Source organism: Sturnira hondurensis, unplaced genomic scaffold (genome assembly GCF_014824575.4).
Source record: "Sturnira hondurensis isolate 20B ecotype Veracruz unplaced genomic scaffold, ASM1482457v3 Scaffold0007865, whole genome shotgun sequence".
Taxonomy (NCBI): domain Eukaryota; kingdom Metazoa; phylum Chordata; class Mammalia; order Chiroptera; family Phyllostomidae; genus Sturnira; species Sturnira hondurensis.
The window spans coordinates 5,928,935-5,956,663 of NW_028080496.1; the positions used below are offsets into that span (position 1 = coordinate 5,928,935).

The following is a 27,729-nucleotide window of genomic DNA, read 5'->3' on the forward strand; positions in this document are numbered from 1 at the left end:
CTGATGATACTCACCCTTAGCAGGTTCAAAATATAAACTGAAAGAAAAACTTCAACACACTCTGTTTTTTTGTGTATTACATTTTTTCTCTAAGAGCAGAGAATTAAACACCTCACCCAATTACTGTCACTTAACAGTTACTTTTCTTCATCAAAACAGCGTAAGTCCCTGTGACTCTCCAGACGTCTGATGATACACCAGCTTTCTCTCAGACTCCTAGAGTCAGTGACAGAGCACCACCTAGCTGCAACACAGGGTAATGCACATAGGCAGGAGGCAGATCGATCACACTACCTTTACAGAAATGCACCGTGAGTAAAAGAAGCCACAAAATGATTTTGCAGAGCAATGCAATTGCTTTACATGTGCATGTCATCACCCTAACTAGTTCATCTCGCAGTCCTGCAGGTATTATATTATTTGTACTCAGCTCAGAACCATGTGCATATTAGTCACAATATTTACTACTCAAATTCAATTTCTGAAGTTTGTTATGCCAATAAATTCATGTGTATGTGGTTAAAAATTCCTCTGATAATAACATGACAGTATCCTGGCATTTATTTTACCAAGTAAACAGGACAGGGAAGTACAAAATGAAAAGAAATTTCATGATTTACTCACATATAGTGGAGCTTGCTGTGGATTAAGTTTCATGACCCAGGACACTGAAAAACAAAAGGGAGAAGAAATAAGTAAGAATAAAATCAAAAGTTACCACCGAAAATATAAAAACCACCTAAAGCCCTAGATGCCAAGCATGGCTGCCTGAGCACGATCAGAAGTCTGAGATCACTGCATACGCAGCCAGCTTCCCTGAGAGGTTTGGTAAGGCACGAAGGTCAAAGGTTGCCAAACTCCTTGTAGCCCAGATTCAATCTTTTCAAGCGGGGAGAAAATTTTTCCAATTGAAAAAATGATAAAGAAAAAACATCTCACTGTTAACAAAGCCGTTCCAACAACCAACAGGATATTAAAAGCAGTTTATCACTGCAGTAAAAACAGTATATGTTCAGTTAGGCTTTTGCATAATCCCTCATGCTCATCACCCAATGTTGCTCCTGGCCCCACCAGGGAGCACGGGGAAAAGAGGGTGGCAAGTGTTATTTAAAAAAAGAAAAAACCTGGTCAGATAGTTCAGTTGGTTAGAGCATCACTCCAATATGCCAAAGTCCTGGGTTCAATCCCTGGTCAAGGCACATACAAGAATCCACCAATGAATATACAGATGAGTGGAACAACAAGTTGATGTTTCTCCCTCTCTCCCTTCCTCTCTCACGCAAATCAATAAATAAAAAAGAAAGAAGAAGAAAGGAACGAGGGTGGCAGCAGACCACTGGGGCTCTCTCCTCCTCTGCTCTGCTCTCAGGACAGGGAAGTTACGGCGGGCTTCCAACGGCTTCAAATTGTTGGCCTCTTTAAAATTAAAATTAATGGCGTCACAGCTTATAATTTAAGTCTTTTATCCACCTCAAATTTATTTTGGTGTATAATGTAAGTTGGTGCTCAAGTTTCATTTTTTTGCATGTAGCTGTCCAGTTCTCCCAACACCATTTGTTGAAGAGGCTATCTTTACCGCATTTTATGTTACTGACCCATTTGTCAAATATTAATTGACTGGAGAGAGTTGGGTTTATTTCTGGGTTCTCTATTCTGTTCCATTGGTCTATGTGCCTGTTTTTATGCCAGTACCAGGCTGTTTTGATACCAGGTATTGTGATCCCTCCTACTTTGTTAGGAAAGCTCTGACTGATCTAAACTTAATGGGGTCTTTCAGAAATGCACTACAGTGGCCCTTAACAGACCTGAGGCAGAGCTGGGAAACTGACAGAATCATCTGCAAAGCACAAGTGGCCATTCCTGGGTATACAGCCCCACAGCCCAACAAAAGCCGTGGTCCGGATAGAAGGGTTCAGAGAAGGGCCTCTGAGGTGCATGGGGCTCTTACCCATTACCAGACAGGGGCAAAAACACTGTGAGAACTCCCCCAAGGTACGCAGAGTCTGAGACAAGGCAAAGGGATGGGCATCGAGAGAATTTCCGGAGGTGAAAAGGCCAGGAACAGAGCTGGGAAACAAGGGACCTCTGCAGCAAACTGGAAAACAGTGTGTGACTGCAAAGCACAGGCAGGTCTCCTACAGCTCAGAAATCGGGTGTTGTGGTTGAAAAAGCCCTGTTCACACTCTCAAAACATGTAAGTCTTAGTGAAGTAAATGCAACAGCAACAACAAAAATAAATAAATTAAATTAAAATTAAGATCTAGATTCCCTATCATTACTTTCACTCACTGAATTCTCACAAAAGTCTTACGAAGAACTCTAAAGTAAACTTCCAAGACTGTATAATACATTCCTGCATATTAAGAATAGCATGATCTTTAAAGTTTGACTTTGTGGCTCATCTAAGCTCAAACATTACGGTCCAGAATCGTGGGCTGCACACGGGCAGGTCCTTGCCAAACACCCTAAACTTGAGAATAAGCTGTTTCCATCTTTATGAGTCAGAAAAGCAGACCCAAGTGATTTCATTATAATTTGATCTAAAGAAATGCCTTACCCATCTGTAAGAGGTAAGTGAATTAAATTAAAGCACATACTAACCAGGAATATAAACAGTACAGAAATGTACAATAATTCATATGTGCAAAAAAAATAGATAAAATCCCGTACTTTGTGTTCTACCAGATCACAAAATAGCACTAACAATTCACTGAAATCCAAACAGAATAAATAGGTTCTCAATGACCAAATGTTTAGAATAAAGGGCAATCCCTTAGGGACAGCGCATAATTCAAAGAATAAAATCCTCTCAATTTTAAAATTTTCACAGGTCTTCAAGTTTAACGGTTAGGATGTTTATGTCCGAGATTAAGACTCACCTAAAAAAGTAGTTAACATACTTAGGAGAAAAAAAAAAAAACAACCATAACCACGGCTCCTATACCACTGACCTCCAATGACAAATGGGCTTCAATGTGAGCAGCCAGACAAAGGCAGGAGGATGCCCCGGCCAGGGGGCTTCCCCCGCCCAGTGACAGACAGACCACCTTCGCGCCCGCCCCAGGTCATTCTCTGGTCCACCCCACACACTGTAACAGACTTCCTGGCTCAGTGCTCTCTTTCCTTCCCGTCTGCCTTCATCTAGTAATTTTGTATCCTTAGTTGTTAAAGTCACCTACAGACATCCACAATGAATGTCAAGCTTAAGAAATGTAGCAATAACCAACTCTTGTAGAAGGAAAATAAGTATTTCCAGTCCATTAGATTCAAGCATAGATTAAAAACAGAGATTGAAGCACTTGAGTACTTTCCCGCTGCATTAAAATCCATTTAATTTGAAATTAAGCTCAGCGAGCACACCGGCCTTTTAATCGGCTTTCTGGGTCCTGTTCAGACTCGCCTGGGACAAAGGATTGAAAAAAAAATCCATAAATTTATGAACCAATTGGCCTGAACTAACTTAAGTATTCTTGTCATCACAAGCAGAAGAAATATTAGTGGAAACTGAAACATGAATTAAAACCTTGGTAATCCCCGTAAGGATTGGAGAAATCTATGGAGACATACTCGTGACTTACTGGTCTTCTGATGTTTCTCCATTTGCCAGGAAAGTTAAGACGACTTTGTGTGTGGGGACCACAAACATCAACTTCTCTGAGTGGCTCCCATTGCATTTGTACAAAAGAGCTGATGAAACTCAAGTGGCCCTAAGGAAAGGTGATGCCACCTGATCGGTTTGGAATAGCAACCCCTGTAAACCCAGGCAAGTTGTTCCAATACCAGGATTAGACAGGAATGACAATGTGCCTGCCCTCCCATACTGGTCAAGGGGACAGGTCATTGTTGTGCTGGCAATGCAAGCTGTTGAAAGAATAAATCTATCACCCTGACTGGTGTGGCTCAGTAGGTCGGGCGTCATCCTGCAAATGGAGAGGTCGCCGGTTTGATTCCCAGTCAGGGCACAAGCCTGGGTTGCAGGCCAGGCCCCCAGTTGAGGGTGTGCAAGGAGTAGCCGATCAATGTTTCTCTCGCACATCGATGTTTCTTTCCCTCTCTTTCCCTCTCTCCTTCTCTCTAAGAATAAATAAATGAAATGTTTTTTTAAATTCTTTTGAAGAATAAATCTGTCATTCAGTAGTAACCAGCTACAGTTCTGAGGAGTCATAAATCTGAGGGATGTGAACCAGTAACAATCACAGTAATTAAGTATTTTTATTCTTCCCGCATTTTCCATTTTTCAAACTGCTGAAAGAAAACAAGTTGAATAGCTTACTGTTGTATAAAAACGACAAATTCACTTGATGTCAAGTCTTTCATCCAATCTTTAAAAAATGTTTCTTCCTTTTCTTTGTTTTTACTCTCACCCAAGTACTTTTTTATCATTATTAATGCTTTTACACAGAGAGGAAAGGAGAGAGAGAAACACTGATGGGAGAGAGAAACATCAATTGGTTGCGTCCATATGCGCCTGGACTGGGGATGGTGCATGCCTGGACCCGGATCGAACCCTCAACCCAGGTATGTGCCCTGACTGGGAATCGAACCTGCAACCTTCCCCATTACAGGATGATGCTCCAACCAACTGACCCACACTGTCCAGAGCAAGACTCACCCAACTTGAATGCAACTATCACGGCCACATAAATCTACATTCCCCCACAACGCCCATGTGTAAGAAGCCTCAGGGTACTGCTGCTTAGAGAAGCAAAGACTGGCTATAATCTCTTCCCATACTTTAATATCAACTATCACTGGCCTATTTTCATAGAGTGCAATGGGCCAGAACCAGCCAGCACTGAGTGTGCAGTGTTTCACAAAGATTAGCAGTAGCAAAGTTTTGGAACTTTTTTATAATTCACACTATCTGCAAAGGACTATGTAGAAATGTATTCACTACACAGCATCACACAAAAACTTAGGGATGAAGTGATAGGGAAGTTTGACTGGTTTGGGAGAAGAAAGCACTTCCAACCACTAAAGCATCTGAAAAAAAATTACACACCTAAATAAAAATTGGTGTCCACAGCAGGGGTCAACAAACATTTTCTGTAAAGAGCCAGAAGGTAATTAATTTCAGGTTTTGCAGGTCAGGTAGTCTTTTGCAATATGTAAATGAATGGGTGTGGCCATGTTCTAATAAAAACTTTATTTACAAAAAGGATATGAGGCTAGATTCAGCCACCGGGTCATGGAATACCAACTTCTGGTCAAAAACTAACAAGCTACCTAGCCCTGACCAATGTGGCTTAGTTGGTTGGGCATCATCCCACAAAGCAAAAGGTTGCCGGTTCTATTCCCAATCAGGGAACATACCTGGGTTGCAGGTTCAGTCTCAGGTCAGGGGTGTAAAAAAGGCAACCAAGCAATGTTTCTCTCTCACATTGATGTTTCTCTCCTTCCCTTCCCTTCTCTCTGAAAACAAATGAATAAAATCTTAAAAAAAAAAAACAAAAGTAAACTACTTAAGTCAAAGAAGCAGTGTGTNAGCTACCTAGCCCTGACCAATGTGGCTTAGTTGGTTGGGCATCATCCCACGAAGCAAAAGGTTGCCGGTTCTATTCCCAATCAGGGAACATACCTGGGTTGCAGGTTCAGTCTCAGGTCAGGGGTGTAAAAAAGGCAACCGAGCAATGTTTCTCTCTCACATTGATGTTTCTCTCCTTCCCTTCCCTTCTCTCTGAAAACAAATGAATAAAATCTTAAAAAAAAAAAACAAAAGTAAACTACTTAAGTCAAAGAAGCAGTGTGTCCTCATTCAACAGGTGTACACATCTCAAAAAAATTTATTTTCCATCAAAAAACACTTCTCAATGCAGGAAAGGCATGAGGTAACACACCATATTCTCTAGACAAGAAATCTATTTAAATGGGTGGGCATCCCAAGTTCCTCACTGATTAACTTTGAGCAAGTCACTTAACTTGCCTGCCTCTTCCTCTTCATGCACATAAAGAGACAGTAACTCCTGCCTATGCTGTGAAGTTGGCGAAAAACTAAGAGATAATCCAAGGGAAATGCTTAAGTGCATGGCCAGGCATGGAGTAGAAACCACAGTTTCTCCCTTGCAGAGCTTCTGGGTCTCAGTGGGGACTATCAAATAAAATACACTGAAAACCATAAATGGTTAAATGAAAGGCCTCAGGCCTTACACCAGAGACGTATTTCTGTCCTAAAATTACCTTGGTGGGTAAAATACAATTCAAATATATAACAAAATAATCACAGACAAGAATCTGAAGGAACAAATACCAAAATGTTAAGCATACATATTTCTGGGAATTACAAGGAATTTTCCATCCCCAAATTATCGGTTTCTTAATCACAACTATTCAAACAATGAACAGATAGGACTTCTGTAATCAGGAAGAAAAGATTATGCACAGCACATCTGTTTTAAGTCCTCAGCCATTCAATGCATCACAACTGAACTAAAAATGAGTAAAAAGACATTTTTTCCCTACATGTGCGAGCCAAATACACAATTAATGGCCTCCAAAGCTAATAAAATAAAGGCCATTAAAACAAAAATGCCTGTCCCAAACTCACCATTCTTTGGCCATACCCACATTTTATACTAGAGAAGACTTCGACAGGAACTCCACAATTAATGGCAAGTCCATGGTTTGGGGCGGAATCACAGGCTCCCAACACTGTACCAGGTAATCATACTGCAAACTGCAAACTCTCTCAACCTGTCAGCTTGGCAATCTCCACCCATGTCCTAAGAACCAGCTGTCCAGGTCTGACAAACTGATCACTTCAGTGGACATGGTGTTTCTCATCCACAACAGGGAAGTTTCCAAATGTGCAAAAAAAAAAAAAAAAAGGTATGCAATCCACCACCCCCCCCCAACCCGAGTCTCAATACAAGGAGTGCAGCTGTTTGGGATCCAGCCAAACATAAGCAGAAAAATTTTACCTACAGGATACCAGCTTGGCAGACTGTGCTCCATCAGATTCCCACGACCGGGGACCCTGCTAGGACCGCACTGCAGTACATCCTTCGAAACCCACAAACACTTGGGGTGCGGGCTGACATGAAAATGACAATGCATATTCTGAATTCTTGTACAACAGTCGGTGTTCGGCAGTTCCTCCAAGGAAATCACAGACTCCTTCATTCCTGAGAGGCCTGGGCTGGTGGCCGTACACATGTTAGGTAGTGGTTGGGGATGGGAGCAGGGAATTCTGAACCACAGAAGAAGAAGCAGGGTCCAAGGGCAAACAGGCTTTCCTGGTCAGGTTCTACAGAAAGGGTGAGACTACATGTACCAAGTACTTCCCAAGTAAGGGACTGAGGAACCGTGCAGAAGCCTCACGAATGTCTGACTCCTTCTGCATTCACGAGGCCTTGCAGACGCAGCCACACCTGAGCTTCCCAGGCCCAACCACCGTAACCCCCATTGTGTCCGACATCATTGCCAAGGGCAGGCCCTTGGGGCACACCTCCTTCAAGCCGTTTGCAGACAAACTTCCAAAGACAACAGAAAACGTGCATGCGTGCTCTGAGCACCGGGGAGAAAAGATTTGGTTATAACGGTTCCTGCTGTCACAGAATTGCTCCAGGACTCACGTACCAGGGTGGTGACTTCACACAGCACACAATGGCACGGGCGGCAAGTCCATCTAAGGGAAGACATTTTGATGATGAGATTTTCACCCTGAAGCGCACGGGGCCCGGCATCTGTCCATGGCAGACACTGTACCCAACACAGCTGCCCAGCCAGTTTTTCGCCCACATTGCCAAGACAAGCAGGGGGTCTTCAGCCAGCTGAAGGATGGCGTGGATGTTGTGACGGCCACAGAGCGCTCTGGGCCCAGGAATGACAGGACCAGCGAGAAAATCACGGCCGTTGACTGCGGACCACCTCAATAAATCTGACCTATGTTCTACCTTAACCACCAGACCATTCCCTGGGTAGCTCAGGAGCACACCCCCTGACCCCCATCTGCCGGGACATTCTATCGTCTTCAGGCTGTCGCCGAAGTTCACTGGGTTCTATCTTTTCCTTGCCTTCTCCAAGTCTAGCTGGATTGCAGGATTAAGTTTATGGTTATGAAATAAAGGTAGAGAACAACGGTCCAAACACTGCATTAGTTAATAACGAAGCATTAGCATGATTCTCAAACCCTGGTGCACCTGCGCATCATCTGGAGCCCCCGTTAAGTAGTGGCGATTCCTCCCCCTCCCCCGCCACGCCTCCGCGTCAGAAGAGCAGACCCGACGATGTTTCTGCTTTGGAACAGGGCCCACGCTCTAGGGAACGAGGGTGCTGAGACCCATGACATGTCTCGTTTCTCTGACGGTACAGTCCTGCTCTGTCTCAGGATTACATGACACGGCACTCACGAATCACCAAGAAAAAAGCAAAGCACTGGTCACAAGTCGGGTAAGACAGGGAGGGGGCCTCCGGCAGGTGGGCAGGACAGGAAGAGAATGAAGAGTCCCGCACAGGACAACACGCACAGTAAAGTGAAGTGAAAAGAACACAACAAAACAACACTAACCATCACATTCACTCTCTATTTTTTATCAGTGCGGGTTACTCAATAGGCAGAACAATCCTAAATTTAGAGCGAACATACACACACAGATAATCAAAATAATTATCGGGGAATAAAAAAATCAGAACTCTTCTCGTGATAATTGAGAGAAAATTTTATTATAATTTAAAAATCAGAAACCTGACGTTCTCACACTCATCTTAGAGCTGACTTTGAAACGGGAGAGAACACAGCCTTTTTTGTGTCCGGGGCCTCTTCCCCTTCACCCATGGGCACAGTATCTGCCTCACACTAGGTAACCTCATGCCTCTGAGCCCCAAGAATATTGTATGGACACGGCTAGTTGCTGAGCTTCAGGGATAAATACTACCTGGCACCTACCAACTTAATAAGGAACACACACATGTAAACGGATAGTTATGTTATAGTGTGATAAATAGAATGATAAAACTTTTACAGGAATCAGGAAGGAGCAATAAACTCTCTGGAAGGCGGAGGCCTGGAGAGAGCTTACTGGAAGAGGCCACCCCCAAGGCAAGTTCCGCCAAGTGGACACAAGAAGAGAAGCACGATGCAGGAGGGACAGCATGCCAGGAGACAGCACAGCACCGTGAGCCATCTGTGTTAAGTTTTTTCATTGGGTTTTTTCCGTTTCCACTTAACCTCTTACGCCCCCTTTCCCCCTGCAAGCACCACACTGTTGTCCATGTCCATGAGTCATTTTTCCTTTATGCTCAATCCCCCCAAGCCTCTAACTGCACCCCCCCCCCCAACTGCCAATTGTTAAGATCTATACAAAAGAATGAGAAGGGCCAGCGGAGACAACGGGAGAGGAGTCGGGAGAGGCACCCCTGTGAATTCACATACCTCAAAGCTGCGTGGCCTTAGAAGGCAAAGGAGGAAGACAGGAGAAAATAGACAAACCACTGTGTACAGATCTACCCTAAAGAAATCTCAGCCAAACAACGGCTAAGGCAATGCTCAACCAATCTCTGCTTTTTCATTTTTTGAAGCTCAGCTCAAATTTTTGTTCACTCCCAAATGCAGGTTCAAAGATTCACGACAGGTTGCACTGGAAGACGTCTGCAATCACGCAGCCTGAACTCAAACCCAGAGAGAGCAATGGGTCTGCTGTGTGTTACAAACAGTAAGGCCAGCGGGGACCCCATTGCAGCTCCCCTGAGGTACTGAGAGGGAAGAATGGCTTCCCAATCAACTTCCACAGGCCCTGGGGTCCGCACCCTACACGCTGACCAGATCCCATCAGCCACCGAACTTTAGAATGAGAAGGGGTCTCAGCGGTGCCCCCAGCACCCTTCTTCCTCAAGCCGGACTCACTGCCAGTCGGCCTGCCTCTGCTTGCAGACTCCAGTGCCAGGGCCTTATCAGCTTGAGAAAATCTGCCCATGCTCCACGGGCACCTCTGACTCAACCTTCCTAAGTGCTGTTTACATTCTGTGGCTCCCCCTCGGCCACCACGGTAGTGAACCACCTTTGAGAGAGGCTCTTTGGGGGATACCAACCTGCTTCCCTGAGGAAGGTCTAGGAGATGGCACTGAGATCTGCCACGAGGCAGGACAGGGAGAGAAAAAGGCTTAAAAATAAAATGTGGTTACAGTGTTGGGGACACATTCACCCATCTTAGTCTTTCTAGAGCTTCCAACCTCCCGAGCTGAACGGAGGAGCCCTGCACCCCGGATGCTCCTACACCCAGAGATGCACATGTGCCTCTTGGAGACTAAGCCTGACGCCTCTCCCCTGTGAAAAATTCAGGATTGCATTTATTTTACACCACTCTCTGCAGGCCACGCTGATGAGTAACGAAGATACCGGAGGAGCAGACGACTGCAGAGTCCTCATGCCGCTTGTCATCCACATAACCTCCAGCATGTACGAATTCCTAACAAGCCTTAGCAGAAAAACGTAAAGATAAAAATGAAAACGGCAATGTAATCCTGAGAAGGACACAGACTTGGATTTCAGTTGCCACCGACTGCATTGCTGGGACAGGTTACTTAAGTGCCAAGCTTTATTCCCACCCGTAAAACAGGTGAGAAAAAGAACAAAAGATGCGTGTAAACCATTGGTAGGCAATAAGAAAATACTCGGTAAGTTCCTGTTCTTATTGCCTGGTAGGAGCACTGACCTTCTATCACATTCCACTGCCCCGTCCCCTGCACCATCCTCGCTGCTGTGCGGCCCCTGATTCTAAAGAAAGGGCACTGATAAGGGAAATGCAGACCCCACCCGCCCAGAGATGGTGCCCTCTCAAATGTGCCCTATAACCCGGGCAAATTCTCAGAAGCCACCCAGGCTCCCCACGCCCCCTCTGCTGTCCGTGCCCAGCGCTCAGGGCATCATCTGTGCAGCACTACTGGCGCGCCGCTCCCTTCCGGCACCTTCCATCCAGCTTCTGCACACGAGCTGCAGGCACTATGCTCAGTCCTGCCCTCACCCCCCAGGTTCATGACAATGCTGTCTGCCCTTGCTGATTCTGGTATTAGGATTACTGCTGACAGCCTAACCCACACAACCCGCAATAAGTCACATAATGTATTACATTTTTTCCTCTTTTTTATTTCTGTGCCTGCCTTTTCTCCTTGTTTATTTTAGTCCACCACGCTGCAGATGTCTCTAAGGGGTGGACCCCACACCCCTGCTGCTCCTGCTGGAGCATCTGAGCACCCAGTAAATTCTGAAGAAATACCTGACTGATATGCACAGCAGACACAAAATAACCAGCACTTTTCTGTCCCATCTGACGGCAAAGGATCCATAGCTATTAAAATCGAAATCAACATGTCTGAGGTCAGTCTAGTACCAGAAGTTTAATCTATCTAGTAGCTTGTTAAAGGCGGTACGGATCCTGCCAAGTGTTAAGAACCCAGCCTGCTCAATGTGCTGAGTGGGCCAGAGAGCTGGAACCGGAACCAGCGTGGGGGACGCAGGGGCACCTGACTGGACAGTCTCCGAGCAGAGGGAAAGGCGGAGAGCTGCTCAGCACCGTGCTCAGGCTCGCCGGCGATGGCTGCTGCCTCTGGGAAGAGGAACCCAGGCACCTGTTATTTCAATTCTCCTTCCACACAGGCTTGTGGTTTCCTGCGAAAATGGTTTCTGCTGCTTTGCAAAGACCTATGCGGAGAAGAAAACTCCAAATGGCGGCTCGTCCACAGGTGAGAATTTTGCCTCCCAGCTGCATCCTGTTATCCAAAGGAAACGGAACTGCAGGCTGCCAGGAGGTGCGACGCGGCAGAGCAAGGCCGTAACTTCAGTGAGTGCTGACACTCTTACCCCTACGGTTATACGAACAAGAGACTTTAAGTTTAGAAAAAGTCACACACAGCTGGGCTTTATGTAAATTAACTTCAGCCGGGGTTAAAATAGATATCCGGTAAAGAGACTGCCAAATTCAAGCCTTTATAGGTCCTTCGTCCTCCAAAAAGCAAGCAGCCCAATGGATTAACCCAAGTAACTACAAATCATGTGGAAAGACTAAATACAGGCAGAAATGTGGACATTCCCAAGCTGGATGACCTCACCTGGACGAAGCCCAGGGCCTGGAGTGGCCACTCTGTTAGGAATTACCGCAGCAACACTCAGCCCCCCCTCTGGACACATTACCGGACAAAGCAGTATCCGATTATCCTCCGAAGTGGCAGGCAGAAGAGGCGTTAGAAACAAAGAAATGTTTCCATGTTTTCAACGGTTAAAATAGTTATTTTGTCACAGGAATTTTGAGACATTATCTTCAATGAAACAGTCCCTTTCTCCACCTCGCCCCAGCTGGTGCTACAGGAGCCCAAACCCGCCCTCCGAAGCGCACACAGAGTAGAGGAAGAGGAGGACGTTCATACGCATTTTGAAAATGGTAAAAAAAAAAAAAGAAAAGAAAATGGTGATTGACAAGAGCTGTGGCTTATTCTACTCGGCTATTAACAAAGACAATTCACGTTCAACTCAGACATAGTGCTTCGCAAAACACACACAATGTGTGACAAGACTAACATAATGGGTAAGATGAGATCACCTGAGTTCAAAATAGACTACTAGATTTTTAAAAATCATGGTCAGCAGTTTCTCCTGCCTTGATTAACTCATTGAAAATGGTTTTGAAAGAATGATTACAAAGGCAGTTTTTCATCAAATTATTAAAAAGTTACTGCCAGTCTACATTTGGCTGGTATTATACCTGTTGTGGAATTTAGAAATAACGGATGCATGAGAAACTTTGGAGATTACTCCCTGAATTTCAAATGCTCGGAATTCCTCTTAAAAGGAAACTCTTAGGGGGCCCTACGTACGTTAACGACTTACCAAACAATGCAGAGATGGAAAATTAACTTCCCCAGTTGAACTAAGTTAAAAAAAATAAAGTTGTCATGAGAAAGACAAACCCGTGGCTTTAAAACATCTGCACACCTCTCACTGTGTGTGAGGAGATAAATGGCACAAACAGACCAGCACGGTGACTGCCGTTTTCAGTAAAAGCAGAAGTGGGCCCTACGACTGNTTCCTCTTAAAAGGAAACTCTTAGGGGGCCACGTACGTTAACGACTTACCAAACAATGCAGAGATGGAAAATTAACTTCCCCAGTTGAACTAAGTTAAAAAAAATAAAGTTGTCATGAGAAAGACAAACCCGTGGCTTTAAAACATCTGCACACCTCTCACTGTGTGTGAGGAGATAAATGGCACAAACAGACCAGCACGGTGACTGCCGTTTTCAGTAAAAGCAGAAGTGGGCCCTACGACTGTGCACGTGAGACACTGAGTATGTAACACGTTTAAAGGAGAAACAGGCCTCTACCACACAGTACCCTTTCCTCTAAGTTATATCACTTCGAAATTCAGAAAAGGTGCTTTTCATAAAATCCATGGTATGGCTGAAAGACCCAAGGGCCATAAAGCGCAGTTCAACTGATTACTTTTCCTGAGACTCTTTACCATGTATATATTTTTTAATTTAGGGAAAAAAGACCGAAGACCTTCAGGCACACTGTCCTAAAAGGAAAGCTGTCCCCTTGCAGGTTTTGCTCCCTGGGAGCGAGGGCAGCTGGGAGAAGCAGGCGCCTGTGCCTTCAAGAGAGCCCGGGCCATCCGGAAAGCAATTCCAAGTGGAAGGGGAGGGCAAGAGGCAGAAAGCCTGCAAACGAGGGATGTATGAAGCAAGGCAATAAAGGGGACTCATCCAACTCAACGAGTACTTGAGTGTGTGCTGCAGACAGAGGCTCTGGACAGAACAACAAACTATAAATAGTCCAAATAAGCTCCCCAGAGAGCTCAGACCTTGGCTGACTCGACGCATAGATGAAACAGGCCCCACAACGGACCGCCCCTCCCACCCCCAAAGCACACAGTTGGCTCAGTGTAGGGCAGTCATTCATGGTTAGAACGACTGCCAAGATGACGGCCAAGATCCAGACTGACCTGGAAGACGGAAGAACCAAGGTTGCTCCAAAAGTCTGTGTCGCACTCTGACCGTCCAGTGCCAACTGACGAAAGGACGGAGTGCCGTGGCCACTGTAGGTCGGCGATGGGGAAGAGGGAACTGCAGTCCAACCCCTCGCTGGCTCTAGCCCCCCTCTCCCCGGTTGGAAACAGAGTTAACCAAGCACCGGCCTCAGAGAACCGCTGTAGGTCAACTCTGCACAGCGCTGCTGGGGTAGAGGGGAGACACCGCGGAGACCTGCTACAGGCTTTGTCTGCCACTGACAGCTGCCCAGCAAACAGGCACACTTCACTCGGGACACCCGACAAGGAAAAGAAAAAAAAACAGCCACGCAAGATGGGAAACCAGGAGATGGAGTCCTTACTCCTTACTGGCCCGGCCACAGGAGAACCCCTAGGAAGTAATAAGATCCCGCTTGAGCAAAGTACCGCTTTGGAAGTTCAAAGTTAAAACCTCAGTAATACCAATTCTCTGTCTAAGAGGAAAAGGGTGTTTTCAGCGATCAAACTTGGGCTCCAAACAGTTGTCTCTGCGGCTGGCTCTCTCCATCAGCAGGAAGCAGAACGGTAAAAACCACAGCCAACCGGGTCTCAGTCCCTACCCCATGAGGTAACAGTTCATAGGTCAACATTTCTCGTAGTGTTAACAAACACATTTCTGATTCCTCTTTCTTTCCCATTGTTCCCCTTCCGAAATGCTGGTAGAACCCAACTAAAGATCACATCCTGAAGCCACCTGCAGAAGCTCTAAACAGAACGCAACTGCTCCGGCACCTACTACAGGAAAGCACTGTGCAAAGCTGAGGGCTACAGCCTGCCTGCTGCCTCTGCCCCAGGTTCTCCTCGCCCCCGGCTCCTCCCTCCCCCGCCTGGCACGTGACATTTCTGGGGCGAGCCCTGGTCACTTTCTATCTCATCTGCGCGTACAGAAATAGGGACACTGTAAATGTTCAGAGAACAGAGTACAAGGGTTAGCGACAAGCTCCAGTTATACCAACTGATCTCACCCACTTGTCACAAGCTGCCTCCTGGCATGTACAATCCATTTCTGAAACTCAAGGGTGTTTTAAAACATGCGCCCCACCCACCACTAACTCTTTCTCAAGCACACACTGGAAACATACCGGGTGGTAAACATATGTACCCACTGGGCTTTCCGAACTCGTATCCCTCGAGAACCACACAATATACACGTAACTAACTGACAGATCCGTTGTAGCCTCTTGTCTCTCTCAACAGGTGGTGTTCTTGTTCATCCAAACAGCGAACACTTAATTCTACAGTTCTGACATCTTACGGCTTATCAACTACAAAGACTTAACGACCAACATCACCTTCATGGGCACTTACTCTGTCCCAGGCACCTGCTAATCCTTGCATTAATCCATTTACAAAAGAAGAGGTCCATGATGAAAGTTACTTTTACACAGTCACGCAACTCGTAAATAGCGGGAGCCAAAATGTGGACCCAGGTCTGACTCAAAAACCCACGCTCTTAACCTCTAACCACGACATTACTGCCTCCGGTTTGCAGCGAGGCTCCTGACCTCCCGTACTGTGACTGGAAGGAGGTGGACTGTACGTAGCTGTGAAGGCTCCTCCTATCTCGAACACGTCGCAATGGCACGTACAGAATACTGGCTACCTCAGTACATAAACAAAGGAGGCAGGGCAACTTCATGCATTGGAGACTGAACACGGTCGAGAAGAAAGAGAAGTTCTTCTCATTCATTTAAATGGAAAGGTCTTGGTGGAGGATGTAGTATTTCACCAATTAAAAGACGGAAGGAAGAGGAGGAAGGCAGAGACATAAGCTTGTTTATGGCCTCTCGGCAAACCGTTCATCTGCTTCATTTCTCCCCAAACTTACCATTGCAAACTAACTTACAGATGTGCCCTATTCTGTTTTTCCAAAGTAGTCGATAATGGCCTGCAGTAAAGTCAGCTGCATAGTTACCCAACAAGGAAAGCAACTCAACACACCAACACATCCCTACCCACATTCAAATGGAAGTGTTTACAAGGCCTAAGAGTCAGCTGGGGATGGACTCCCTTCCACACAAACACAGGTGAATGTCCGCCAGCTGCAGTCTGCTGCCCCCCAAACTGAGTTGCTGTTACATAAGCAACAGGAACTTCTGAGAATGGTTTCCCTCTAACGTGTACAAAAATCCGTAACAATCAAGCTTCAACACCAGTACCCAACGTTAAAGAGAGTGAACACAGAGTCTTTCATGTTCAACAATGCAGTGAAAGGCAATGATACTGTTTTTATCAATACTGTATTAAATTTCACAAACTGTAATAAGGAATTTGTGAAACTCCTAGCCTATCACTGCATGGCATATACTGAAAAGGACATTGAGTTTTCATACAGGAAAATTTCTCTATGCTAATTTCATAAGGAAATTAGCATTATTGAGGTTTGCTACAAAGCTGAAGAGAAAAATCATAAAACAAAGCAATTCCACAAAGCAAGATGGACAGACTAAAGACACATATACCACAAGCTCCCTAATAGACCCTCATCACTATCCCAGGTCAGACCGAGGAGCAAGTAAGGCATGCAGATAAGACAAAAAAGAACACCCCAGAGCTGGGCAATCTAAAGACTCCGTGACGAAGTCTCCAAGGAGACAGTGCTTCATTAACACTCGCATATGGGTGAACAACGGCCTCACCACTTACTAGACGTACAATCTTGGGACCTCTGCGCTTCAGGCTTCACTCTGTAAAGATACATGAATAAGAAACTACCAGTTTCCAACTCCCTCTGCAAAATCCATCCCTTGAAACAGAATGGCACACACCATGTGCAAAATTAGAAATGATCTAAAATTACTGGTTATGATGAAGCCAGAAGGAAATCAAAGGAATAAATAATTATGGAGAAGGCTTATTACTATACAGTTTTTTTTTAAGCTTCAAAATCTCCTGGGAAGTAGCTATTATCCCCGTTCGACAAGAAAATGGACATCGGATTCAAAGACCTTGTATAAGGACACCCTGCTCACGAGTGCCAGACTCAGCAGGCACCTGGACTCCAAAGCTCTTTGTTAACTCTTGACTGTGCTACTTCCCAGACTCTGTAACCGGACCCGACTCCTGGGTAGGACACACCCTGGTGCACACACATGGACGGGCACAGGGACAGGAGGGACAGGAGGGACAGGAGGGACGGGCAAGGGAGAAGTCTGCATATTGATGCTCACTGGTCTGGTGAAGCCTACCACACAGTACTTAACAATCAGCATGCCTCACCAGTGCACACACTAGTTGTGGGTGAGCGTGCAAGCATGCTCATTGCAGAATTGGAGGACTCTGGCCACCATGTTTCACCCAAGGGACATAAACAAGGACTCACTGCCAAGTGACTCCCAGCAGTGCCGCCAACATCGCCAGGGAGAGAAAAGCAGAGACCCAACAAAAGCCTCCCTAGGGGCCGCGCTCTGCCAACGCTGATCCGGGCGTCCATAGAACTCACTGCCTTTGATGTAGCCAGTCCAGCTCAAATGCATCAGTCTCCTTTTTGCCCTTTCTCAGAAACAAGAAGAGGGTCGTGGGGAAGGAAAGCAAAGAAAAAGGGCCCAGGGAAACAGCAGCACTCACAGAAAGGGCCAGTGTGCACTGCAGACCTCCACGAGAAACCAGTCCTGGCACGTCTCAGAACACCACCATATTCTACCATTTTGTGCAATTTAGTCTTGGCTGCAACTTCATCTCCCGATCTCATCCCAGTGCGATCTGTCGGGCCCAGAAAGAAACACTACAGGGGTGGAAATCAGTCAGGCTTGTTAAGACCAGACATCTGGGGGAAAGCAGGCCATTCAAGCCTCACTGCTTCCTAGGTCCCACACTCATCCTTTTCGCTCTGCTCGTTACCAACAACGTCAAACAGTAATGATTTCTGTACTTAACTCTCTCGCTGGATTTAGGAAATGTGTATCCCAGTTCCTTCAAAGATTGTTTTCTGTCCCAGTCACCCTCTCTGCTCCCACTAGACGTTCAATTACATGCACACTGCAGGCCTTTGTAAAAGTGTCCCACAGGTCCCTGGGTTCTGCTCGGTGTTGTTCAATCTCTTCTGATTAGATCATTCTTATTGACCTAAAAAGTTGGTGATTTCTTTTCTTTTCCCTATTATTTCAGTTCTGTTCAGGATAACCTGTAAAAATTTTATTTCAGATAGTTTTTCTTCTTTCACACTTTTATTTCTGTGCCAAAATTGTGTAGCTTTTCATTACAAACAGTTCTTCCTGAGTACAGTAAATACTAGCTGAGTATCATAAATACAAGGATATAGTGAATCTTTATCTGTTCAGGTCAAAGCTTGTTCATCGGGGGATGGATCTCCATTGCGTTAGCTTCACAATGGGTCACGTTTTCCTGTTTCTCCACAATCTGAATAACTGTACACTGTACCCTGGATTTTGGGGCGACTCTGAATTATTCCTTTCCTCCAAAGGCTCTTAATTTTTGCTTGTTTTAGCGGGCAGTTAACTGAACTCACATGGCAAACTTCTGGCTCTTAGATGACAGCCAATCTCCATCTGGACGAAGCCGTAAATTCGCCGTCCCATTCATGTACAGACGGCTTGAAAGTTCAATGATTATTCCTGGAAGGTGCAATTCTGGGTGATTTCTATTTTTCTACTTCAAGCCCTAAAATTCCCATAACGAGTTAATTTCCACATATTTTAGAATTTCCATAATAAGCACAAGTTATTAAAAGCTAGGATAAAGAGAATACTTTGAAGGAATATTTAACAGTTAGTGGGTTTGGGTTTTTTCCCCCCATAACTGCTTGAAACAGATGCCTCACCCCTTGAAGGGACCTACTTCTATCTGGCAAACACTCCAATCTCCTTTCATGACACATCGACTTAGAAAGGTCAAGCAGGGCAGTCATGAAAATGAAGCAATGGAGTGACAACTCAAAGTCATCCTTGACCCAGGGTTACAGTTCTGTATTAAGGGCGGACATAGGAAATGGAAGAGCCTAATATAAAAGCAAATCATTTTGTGTGTTACCACAGAACAAAGGTCTGCCTTGGACAAGCCTGAGGGGAGAACTACGTCCCGGCAAAGGGACGTTCCGATCACAAAGGGGCCAGGGACGACAACGAGACCCCACGGTGCTGGGTCAGATATCGTCCACCCACTGCTACCATAGCCCCGAGTCTGCACACAGATGACCAGCTTCGCCCCACTACTTCCCAAGAGAACGAAAGGCCCTCTCTCCTCATACACTCTCAACGGACTCCCCCTGCTCTGCTTTAAGCCTTTAAAGGTCTAAATGTATTTTCTTTAACTTCCTGTTCTCTAAAGCACCTGGCACAGCACCCCACCACAGCAGTGAGAAAAATCACTCACGTTTGAGGTCCAAGAGACCTAGATTAGACGTCTAGGTGTGTCTCTTACTATTTTAGATAAATTACTGGTGCAGATTGATAAAAATGCTCATATCGATTATTTCTATGAACTCTGAAGCAATTCACTTAACTTGTCTAAGCTTCAGGTTCCTGGTCAGTCAAAAAAAAAAAAAGCAGATCATACTTTCTTACAACACTTTCGGGAGGATTAAGCAGAACATGTAAGTAGAAGCTTAGCTACAGTCAGTGCCTGGCACCCTGTAGATAATAAATCACGGTTATTGTTAGAGGTGGTGACTGGAATGAGAAATACCTCTCCAGAGCCATAACCTTGTGGACCTTCCAGGGAAGGTCCATGAGCTCCGGAAGAGCTCATAGGCAGTAACTTCCCCTGCAATGACTGGACTCACCCTGGCAGCAACAAGCTGCAAACCTGAGCGGGAAGAAAACAGAGAGTGGGGGCAGTACGTTTCCCACGTGCTCTGAGGCACTGCAGTCCTTATTCCTGGGATTCTGATTCATGAGCAAGGAGTGGACAGGATTGGTTTTGACCTCTAACACCTTATTAAGAGTCATCGCCAACCCAAGGTAGAGAGGCCTGTTCAACTTAAAGTGTTCAGTGTATATATCCAAGTGGCTAAACAATTAAACACTTTGGATGTGGAGAACTTAGTTTAGTTAGAATGGAAAGGCAGAAGGGTACGGTTCTTTACTCCAAAAATGACCTGAAAGCTTACAGAAATGTCCCGGACTACAACAAGGACTTTTCTCTTCTCCGAGGTGCGAAGCAAGGCAAACCAAGGAAGATCTAAAGCCCAACGATGAGGCGGTGGTGGACAAAAGAGAGCACATCAAAGAAGTCCTTATCTATTTTATTTCCTCTTTTCCCACCAATGAGAATGCACTGCGGGCTACATGAACTAGAAGAAAGAACAGCAAAGAAAAACTTAACAGCCCAAGACATGACGAAAGTGTCAGTGTCTGACTTAAAGGAGTCTGTCACAGGCCAGAGGGAGATACTTTCTGAGTCCTGAAAGATTATTTAAGATCAAGAGTTGGACGATTAGAGTGCAGTAAAAAGATGAGTTTATCTGAATATCAGACACAAACTGGTGAGCTGTGAGCCCCAGAAAGGGAAGCAAGAATCGAAAACCAGCACACGGTGACAGTGACACACCGGAGTTCCGTTTTCTCTTAGCAGCTTCTTTCATCCACTGGACTGATAGTGTGTCTGACTTTCAACAAACACCTCCCATGATATCCAAATCTCCCATGATAGTCTTGGGAGCAAAAGTGAAGAAATCCGGTGGCCTCAGATACACGATTAAACTTTAGATTTTAGTATGACCACAATTCTCTCCCGCCCAGCACACGCTTCTGTCTGTGCTTCTACAGCCAAAGCAGGTATTGTTCTAGGGAGTCTGGGGAAGCTCTGCAGGAGGAGGAGACTGTGCCCCCACTCCCACCAGGCCTTCCCCGCCCCCGTAATGGTTTCGGCAACATGGTAAAACAAGTAACTGATGAACTCATAGGAAACAAGGTTTCCATCATTAGACAAATGTATCTCTTCCCCATCCCACGTCTATCCAAGACTGAGCAGCACTTTACCGAGGTCTGCAAACATCTAATGACAAAATGACTCAATATATAGACTATCTAAGAGCCATTAAGCATTCTGATATACTGGAAGTTAGACTGAAGATCCAAAATCCCTGAGTGGCTAAAATGAGACACACGAGAGGACAAAGGTGCCAACGTGAAATATGGATACAAACGAATCCAACACTGCTACGTCAAAACACCCAAGTGAACAAAGAGAACAGAGAAGACACCTGTCACATTAGCATACATAGAAGACCTGTGACTTTCGGTAGCCAACAATCTCCCCTCAGTAACAAGATGAATCAAGGGTCTTGGGTCAAAGAAGGGGATAATCTGGCTCCGTTTCTTGATGGCTGCTAAGAGACCAAATGGAAAAAAAAAAAAGTGAATTTGCAATTCAGAGAGCTTAGGTGAGTTATTCAAGATAAAAGTTACCAAATGCTCCAGTCAAGATAATGGCTGGGGTGGAAGGTGTGATGATCAAGTTGTAAAATCAATGTGGTGACTGTTACAGAACTCTGAATACACTAAAAGGCACTGAATTGTGTGCTTAACAGAGCTATTGAAAAGAGAGTCAAGAATCAAACCAAGGTTCATACCCTTTTGCACTTTACTGAAGAGCTCTTTCTTTTTTAATGTATTATTTTAAAAAGCAAAGCAGAGGCTCTGGCATTTTCTGACTACACACCCCTCGTTTTGGCTACCCCTTCCCCCATTCCTTCCTTACAGTTCGGAACGCAGAATCAAGAACATAAAGTCCTGTCAAGTAGCACAACAAAAGCCAATGAAGTCACGGAAACTATGGCTCAAGACTTCCCACACGTTGTTTGATTTGGCCTTGACTTTGCTCCCAAACAACAAGGAACTCTCATTTGCCTGACTTGCATTTCCAAGGGTTTGACTAACTTGCACAGTCTATAATAACAGTATCCAACACATCCAACACACAAGTTCAATGCCATCAGTCCCCACTATTCGGCAACTCCATTTTTCTGTCTTCTTTACAGAATTATGGCTACTTCTATCCAGGTCACACAACTTTGTGCCTTATACATATTAGAGTGGTACTTCTGTGACCTCTAATTACCTAAAGCCCACAGTCATTTAACATATAACCAGAGTCCCTACCACGTGCTAGGCAGCATACCAGGTACAGTGGAGACAATGCTGAGTCCTCTGAAGGTTCACCTGTATTCTCAGAGGGCCTAGAGTCCACTGGGGAACAAACATCAAAGAGTCACCCTAATAAGTACAAAGGTGCAACAATATTACAAGTGGGGGTACCTGGTCTTGTGGAAAGGAGTTTTACCTCTTTGGGGAAGTCAAGGGAAAGCTTCCCTGAGAAAGTGACTGGGCTGCGAGCTAAGAAACAAGCAGCAATCAAAGAGAAGAATCTCCCAGGTACAAAGAACCTAGCAAAGGAGAGTAGGTGGATATGAAGGATTAAAAGAAAATGAATATGGCCAAAACAAAGAGAACAGGAGGGAATACTGTGAAATGAGGCTGGAAAAGAGTGCAGGGGCTAAACCATTTAAGTAAGGCCTACCAGACTCCATCAACCATTTCGGTCCTTATTTTTAAAGTAAGGGTCATGACTACATGTCTATTGCAAAAGAATCGCTTATTTACCTAACGGACAGCATAGGGGACAAGGCAGGAACTGGATACAGGGATTCCAGCTGGAAGGCCGTGGCAATAATTCCAGTAAGGCAGTAGGGATGGCGATGGAAGAAGGGGGCAGACAACAGATAGTAAGGATGTTAAATGCAAAAACTTTTGCTGATAAATGTACAAATAACTATAGGAAGTAGGCAGAAAGGCATACGAAGGATGACTTCTAGACTTCTGCCTTGCACGAACGCCGGCCGGCAGTGGTGCCATTTATTGAGAGTGGAAAAGAGAGCATCGTGGGTTCACGTGTGCCTAACTCTCTTCCCAGCAGGACTTCCGGTTGTACAATGGTCCCACAGTGGGTCCCCAATACCAGTTAAGAGATTTAGTACACACTGGTGAAAGCTCTATCGAAAATGACCTCCCCCTTGAGTCAATTTTCTGAAAAAGTCCAGCTGATCAACAGAAAAACAGTTTTCATAAAAAAACACTCTAAAACTTAGCTCAAGGTGAGTGACTATCCACATTACGGTTTAGAAGGCACACCTCAAACACCCCATGCTCAAATACCAGCTGGAGTCCCCCCAAACACCAGGGGGGGTAATGGGTTACATGCTGGATTTCTGCTTCCCAGTACCATGTCCTTTCCCAAAACCTCTTCTTCCTTGCACTAAATAATCAAGCTATTATAACATTCCCTGATAAAAATGGTAAAACACCAAGTATCTTACTTTAATGTTGTTTTGTGTACTTACTGCTAGGATACACTTAGCTTTGGAGAACTGCTTCTAGGAATGACAGTATCAAAGCTGAAGGGAAATGCTGATAAGACACTTCCCACCCACTTTATCTCACAGAAGAGGCAGTGGGGCCCTAAGAAGTAACTCCGTGCGGACTGGACTGGGGTTCAACTCCTGACTATCCCTCGCACTGCTGCCACGAAAAGTTTTTCCAACGTAAAATATTTTCACTTATTTGACCCTTTCTGAAAATGTCTCATGATTACCTGATGCAATGGATTTTAAACTAAATTCTCTTCCTCAGGGCCCAGAGCTTTAGGAAGGGCTAAATAGAGTGGGGAGGAAGAAAAAGGCACATTTACCTGGCCAGACAGCCTCGGCAGCTGACATTTTTTCACCCCATTCCCTCAGCTCCAACTATCATTACATGCAGATTGCTCTTGACTCGTTGTCCGCCAACCGCATCTTCTACACTCCCAATCCCGGTCCATCTTCATTAAGAGTCTCACTTCAAGCTCTCAGGCAACTGTTTCCTTCTCTTCAACCTCAACAAACCCCGGGTATTTTACCCCTACAGGTCAGTGTCAGTGTCTCCTGACCTGTCCCTGCTACCCAAGTCCTCACCCACTCTCCTAGGCTGCAGCTTCCCTATGGTTCTCCCTGCCTCTGAGCCAAACCTGTCCTCCACATCACCCATCACAAGGTTCTACTCTTGCACAATCTGGGTATGACTCGTGCGGCCATTCTCTGATCGAATCCTTCAAAGGACCCCTTGCGTTTCCACGGTAAGGCCAGACTCTCCAGCCCCGAATTACTGTCTGCCTCGTTACAGCCAGCTGCCACCGCACCTCCAGCAACAGCAGGCTGGCTCACCCACCCTGGCACTTGTACAACTGAGTCTAAATACTCGGGAGGAAACATGTCAGGTGCGGTGGTGGCATTACAATGAGACAGACGCAAATAAGGTTCGGCTTCTCCACAACCCCGGCTTAATTTCATTAACTGGGTGAATTTTATTAATGATCTTTCGCCCCATATCAGCACATAGGTAAGGACTATAGATAATAAAGGTAAGTCACAGTCTGCGGGAGCCTGAAGGAAGATGCAATTAAATGAATTCTCATCATGACAAGCAAATGAAGCAGAATCAGATGATATTTCAGCACAGACTATCCTAAATAAATAACAGATTTCTTCCTTCAATGATCACTAAAAATCCTGAGATGAATCAGTTTACGTTTCTGTCTTCAAAATGAGACCATGTGGGCCAGTTTTCTCTGGGCTGACTCGCAGGGACGTTGTCTCAGCCTACCACTCTCCCTGGGAGCTCTCTCTGTGGCAACGTGCCAAGCGATCCCCACTTTCCTTGGTATCCTACGGGCCTCAAAAGTAAGGCCCACAACTGTGCTGAGTATTCCTTAAAATTATCTACCATCTTTAAAAAAAAAACACAAATAACCCCAAGGCAGTTCATTCCAAAGAACTGTTTGATCAGATAATGGCCCAGTGCATAAAGAGACCAGGGGACAAAGGCTCTGATTGAGTAAACAAATGGAAGATGAGGAAAAAGAAGCCATCTAAAGTCTCCAATATTTCAGGGGAAAAAGTTTAATACTAAAGCCTTAATGTATTTTAGGAGAAGACAAGACATTCAATGGAAAAACAATAGCCATGACCTTGTGCAAATTCTCCCTACCTGCATTCCCTCCGCGGTAAAACGGTTTTCAAAACAGCTCGGATGACTGTACCATATGAAGAGTTAATGTCTTCTGTGGGCTGAAAGAACACGCCAGGGCAAAGCAGCCTGAAGCGAAGCCTCCAGGAAGTAAGACATCCCACAGGGAAAGCACAAGGCCACCTGGAACAGAATCCACTCACCAGGAGGCGTTGCTGGGACCCTGGGGTTAACCTCCATGAGTCTGAACTGAATCGTAATCTATGTGGCCTCGTCTTCTGAAAAAAATTTAAACCTGGTTCAGTAGTCCCCACTCAGATATTCTAAAAGGATTACATTTTGTTGGTTACTTTTTTACTCAACCACTCACAGCTTCTTTCCAATGTTTCTGAACAAGCGAAAAGCAAACATATCAATTCTCCAAGTAAAGATTTTCCTCTATAAACAACTGCTTACTCCTGTGTGGATTTCTTCTACAACCAAGTCAAAGAAAGGTTTGTTGGCACTTATTAGAGTAAAAGAGATGAAAATAACCCACCTCATATGGTTTCTTTTGCATACCTCCTAAACCACTTTTTATCATTCTGCATGCTGATTAACTGGTCCAAATGTGTGAGGCTGATCACTGGAAACTGTGACCTTTGGTTATTTTCTGTTTTGTTTGTTTTTAATGCACTTGGTGAGGCAGTAAGAAGCTCCACTCTAGCCTGAGTTCTAACGCTCAGCAGAAACAAAGCATTCATCGGGAATAAATACAATTTATATAACAAGTAGTTGGCTCGAGTGGAAAGCCCTGAATCACTGAGCAACACAGCTTAGTGATTAACAGAGTAAGTTGGGCTAATGTAAAGAATTCTTCTTCTAACTGTCCAGAGTCCAAACACTCCACCTCCCTCTGCACTCATTCCACCCCCAAGTCTTGGCCTGAATCATCAGGTAAAAAAAAAATTCTGCTGGCAAATGTCAATGAGGTAGAAAAAGAAAATTCGCTTGCCTGTACAAATATATCGGCCACCTTCCTGTTTCAAGACCAGATACTATGGCAACAGCAAAAGCAACAGATCAGAATAAGTCATGTTGCTTGATAAAGCAGGGGCATCAACAGGGAAGCCCTGGCTGTCAAGAAGGACCTCGCTGTCAAACAGCTCCTGGAGGAAGAAGGAAGAAAAGTAGGCACCAGGATCACAAATGTCCTCCTCTCTCTCTCTCTCTCTCTCTCTCGCTCTCTCCCCCCCCCACCTCCACTTCCCCAGAAAAGGCAGACTACACTGATGCTTCATACCCACTAACGCAATGCAAATGACTTCATGATTTAGGGGTACTTAGGAGAAGACAAGGGTTTTTAAACACTGGTCCCTACAGCAGATATGTCTGACCATACCACAGACACTTATTTCATAGTTCCCCTAACACAAGAGATCAGGAGTGCTGGTATGCCCTGGAAGGATCTTTGTGGAGGGCTAGTCCATTTCACAGATGAGGAAACTGCGTGGCTTGCCTACTGATCCACGGCCAGCTACTAGTTGGTGCTCAATACACTAAAATTGCGGATGGAATCAATCCAATCAAAGGACTTTTCCTTGTTAAGACCCCAGCTCTCTCCTTTACCCTTCTGTTCAGCCAACACACACCACAGCCAAAACTAAGGCTCTCAAAGTTGAAAGCACAGCACTGAAAGGAGAAGAGAAACAATCCTTAATTTGAGCAAGACATAAGGGGATCTTGGAACTTCTAATTTTGATAGAGAATAAAAGGGAGGCCAGGCCACATGAGCCAGAAAAGAAATAAAAGGAGAACTACTTGATCCTTTCTTCTTTTAAAGACTTTCAAACCACTAAAAAAAAAAAAAACAGGGTAACCATTTTAACCAAAAGATGCTTAAATTTCCCCCCAGACTTTCAGCTTATCACTCACTAGGATGAGTGACATTTGGGCAAATTATTTCACCCAAGCCTCTGAAAGAGAAGCGGGGAGGTAGGAAGGCTAGAGAGAGGAATAATTTTTAAATAGTGTTTTGATATAATTTTAATACTTCATAGAGCTCTGTGGAGTATGAGGCCTGGCTTAAAATAGATGCTCATCCAATATCAGCACCTAATCTTTTCTCTTCCACACAAGAAAACAGGCCTGAATCCATCAGTAAACCCAAATATTGTTCCCAGGAACTGTGCTCTCCAGAGTCCCGACACCCACCCCACAGAATTCAAAGCGCCGCCCTGCCAAGAGGGCAGGGATGGGGGAAGAACAGCTTTCCTTTACACTTCGGTAATTTCAAGAAGTTTCTCTAATAAGTATCTTTTACTTTTATGGTTAGAAATCACTGTTTGGAAAAAGAAAATGTTTTAAGAAGGGTTTCATCATTCTTGTGTTAGAACTATTTTTAACAAATGTTCAAGTTAGCTTACACTATCCTGGGTTTATATGACCTGAACTGCGCGTTCAAATAAGATTTCACAGTTGCCCTCAAAAAAGAAGATAACAGAGCAATTTCTTCACTAAATCTGAGCTGGCTAAAACTCTACTCATTGTTTATAAGGACTCTGTAGATGTCTTCTTAACAGGATCAGAACCAAACAAAGCAAACTATGGGGCAAGGCCCCTACAGTAAGGCTAAGACCCAAGACCACCCCCTCCCCACGCTCCCCACGCAGAGAAGGCAGGGTGCTGCTCATCGGCGTATGTAAGACTGGCAGGTAGTAGTAGCAGGGCTTAAAGGAAAAGAACAACAAATGGTAGGAGAACAAGTGGTTAAAAAAAGTAAAAATAAAAGTGATTTTT

The 27,729-nt window shown here is 45.0% G+C and overlaps 1 protein-coding gene across 3 annotated transcripts in view; it reads right to left on the reverse strand.

Annotated features, from left to right (window-relative positions):
* The window catches only part of AKAP13 (A-kinase anchoring protein 13), a 226,398-nt gene that overhangs the window by 167,053 nt on the left and 31,616 nt on the right, over window positions 1-27,729 (reverse strand). For all 3 annotated transcript variants that reach the window (XM_037053671.1, XM_037053672.1, XM_037053670.1), the window contains exon 2: window positions 625-668. In XM_037053671.1, coding sequence (XP_036909566.1) covers window positions 625-657 — 33 coding nt within the window. In that variant the 5' untranslated portion in view covers window positions 658-668. The remainder of the gene's footprint in view (window positions 1-624; window positions 669-27,729) is intronic.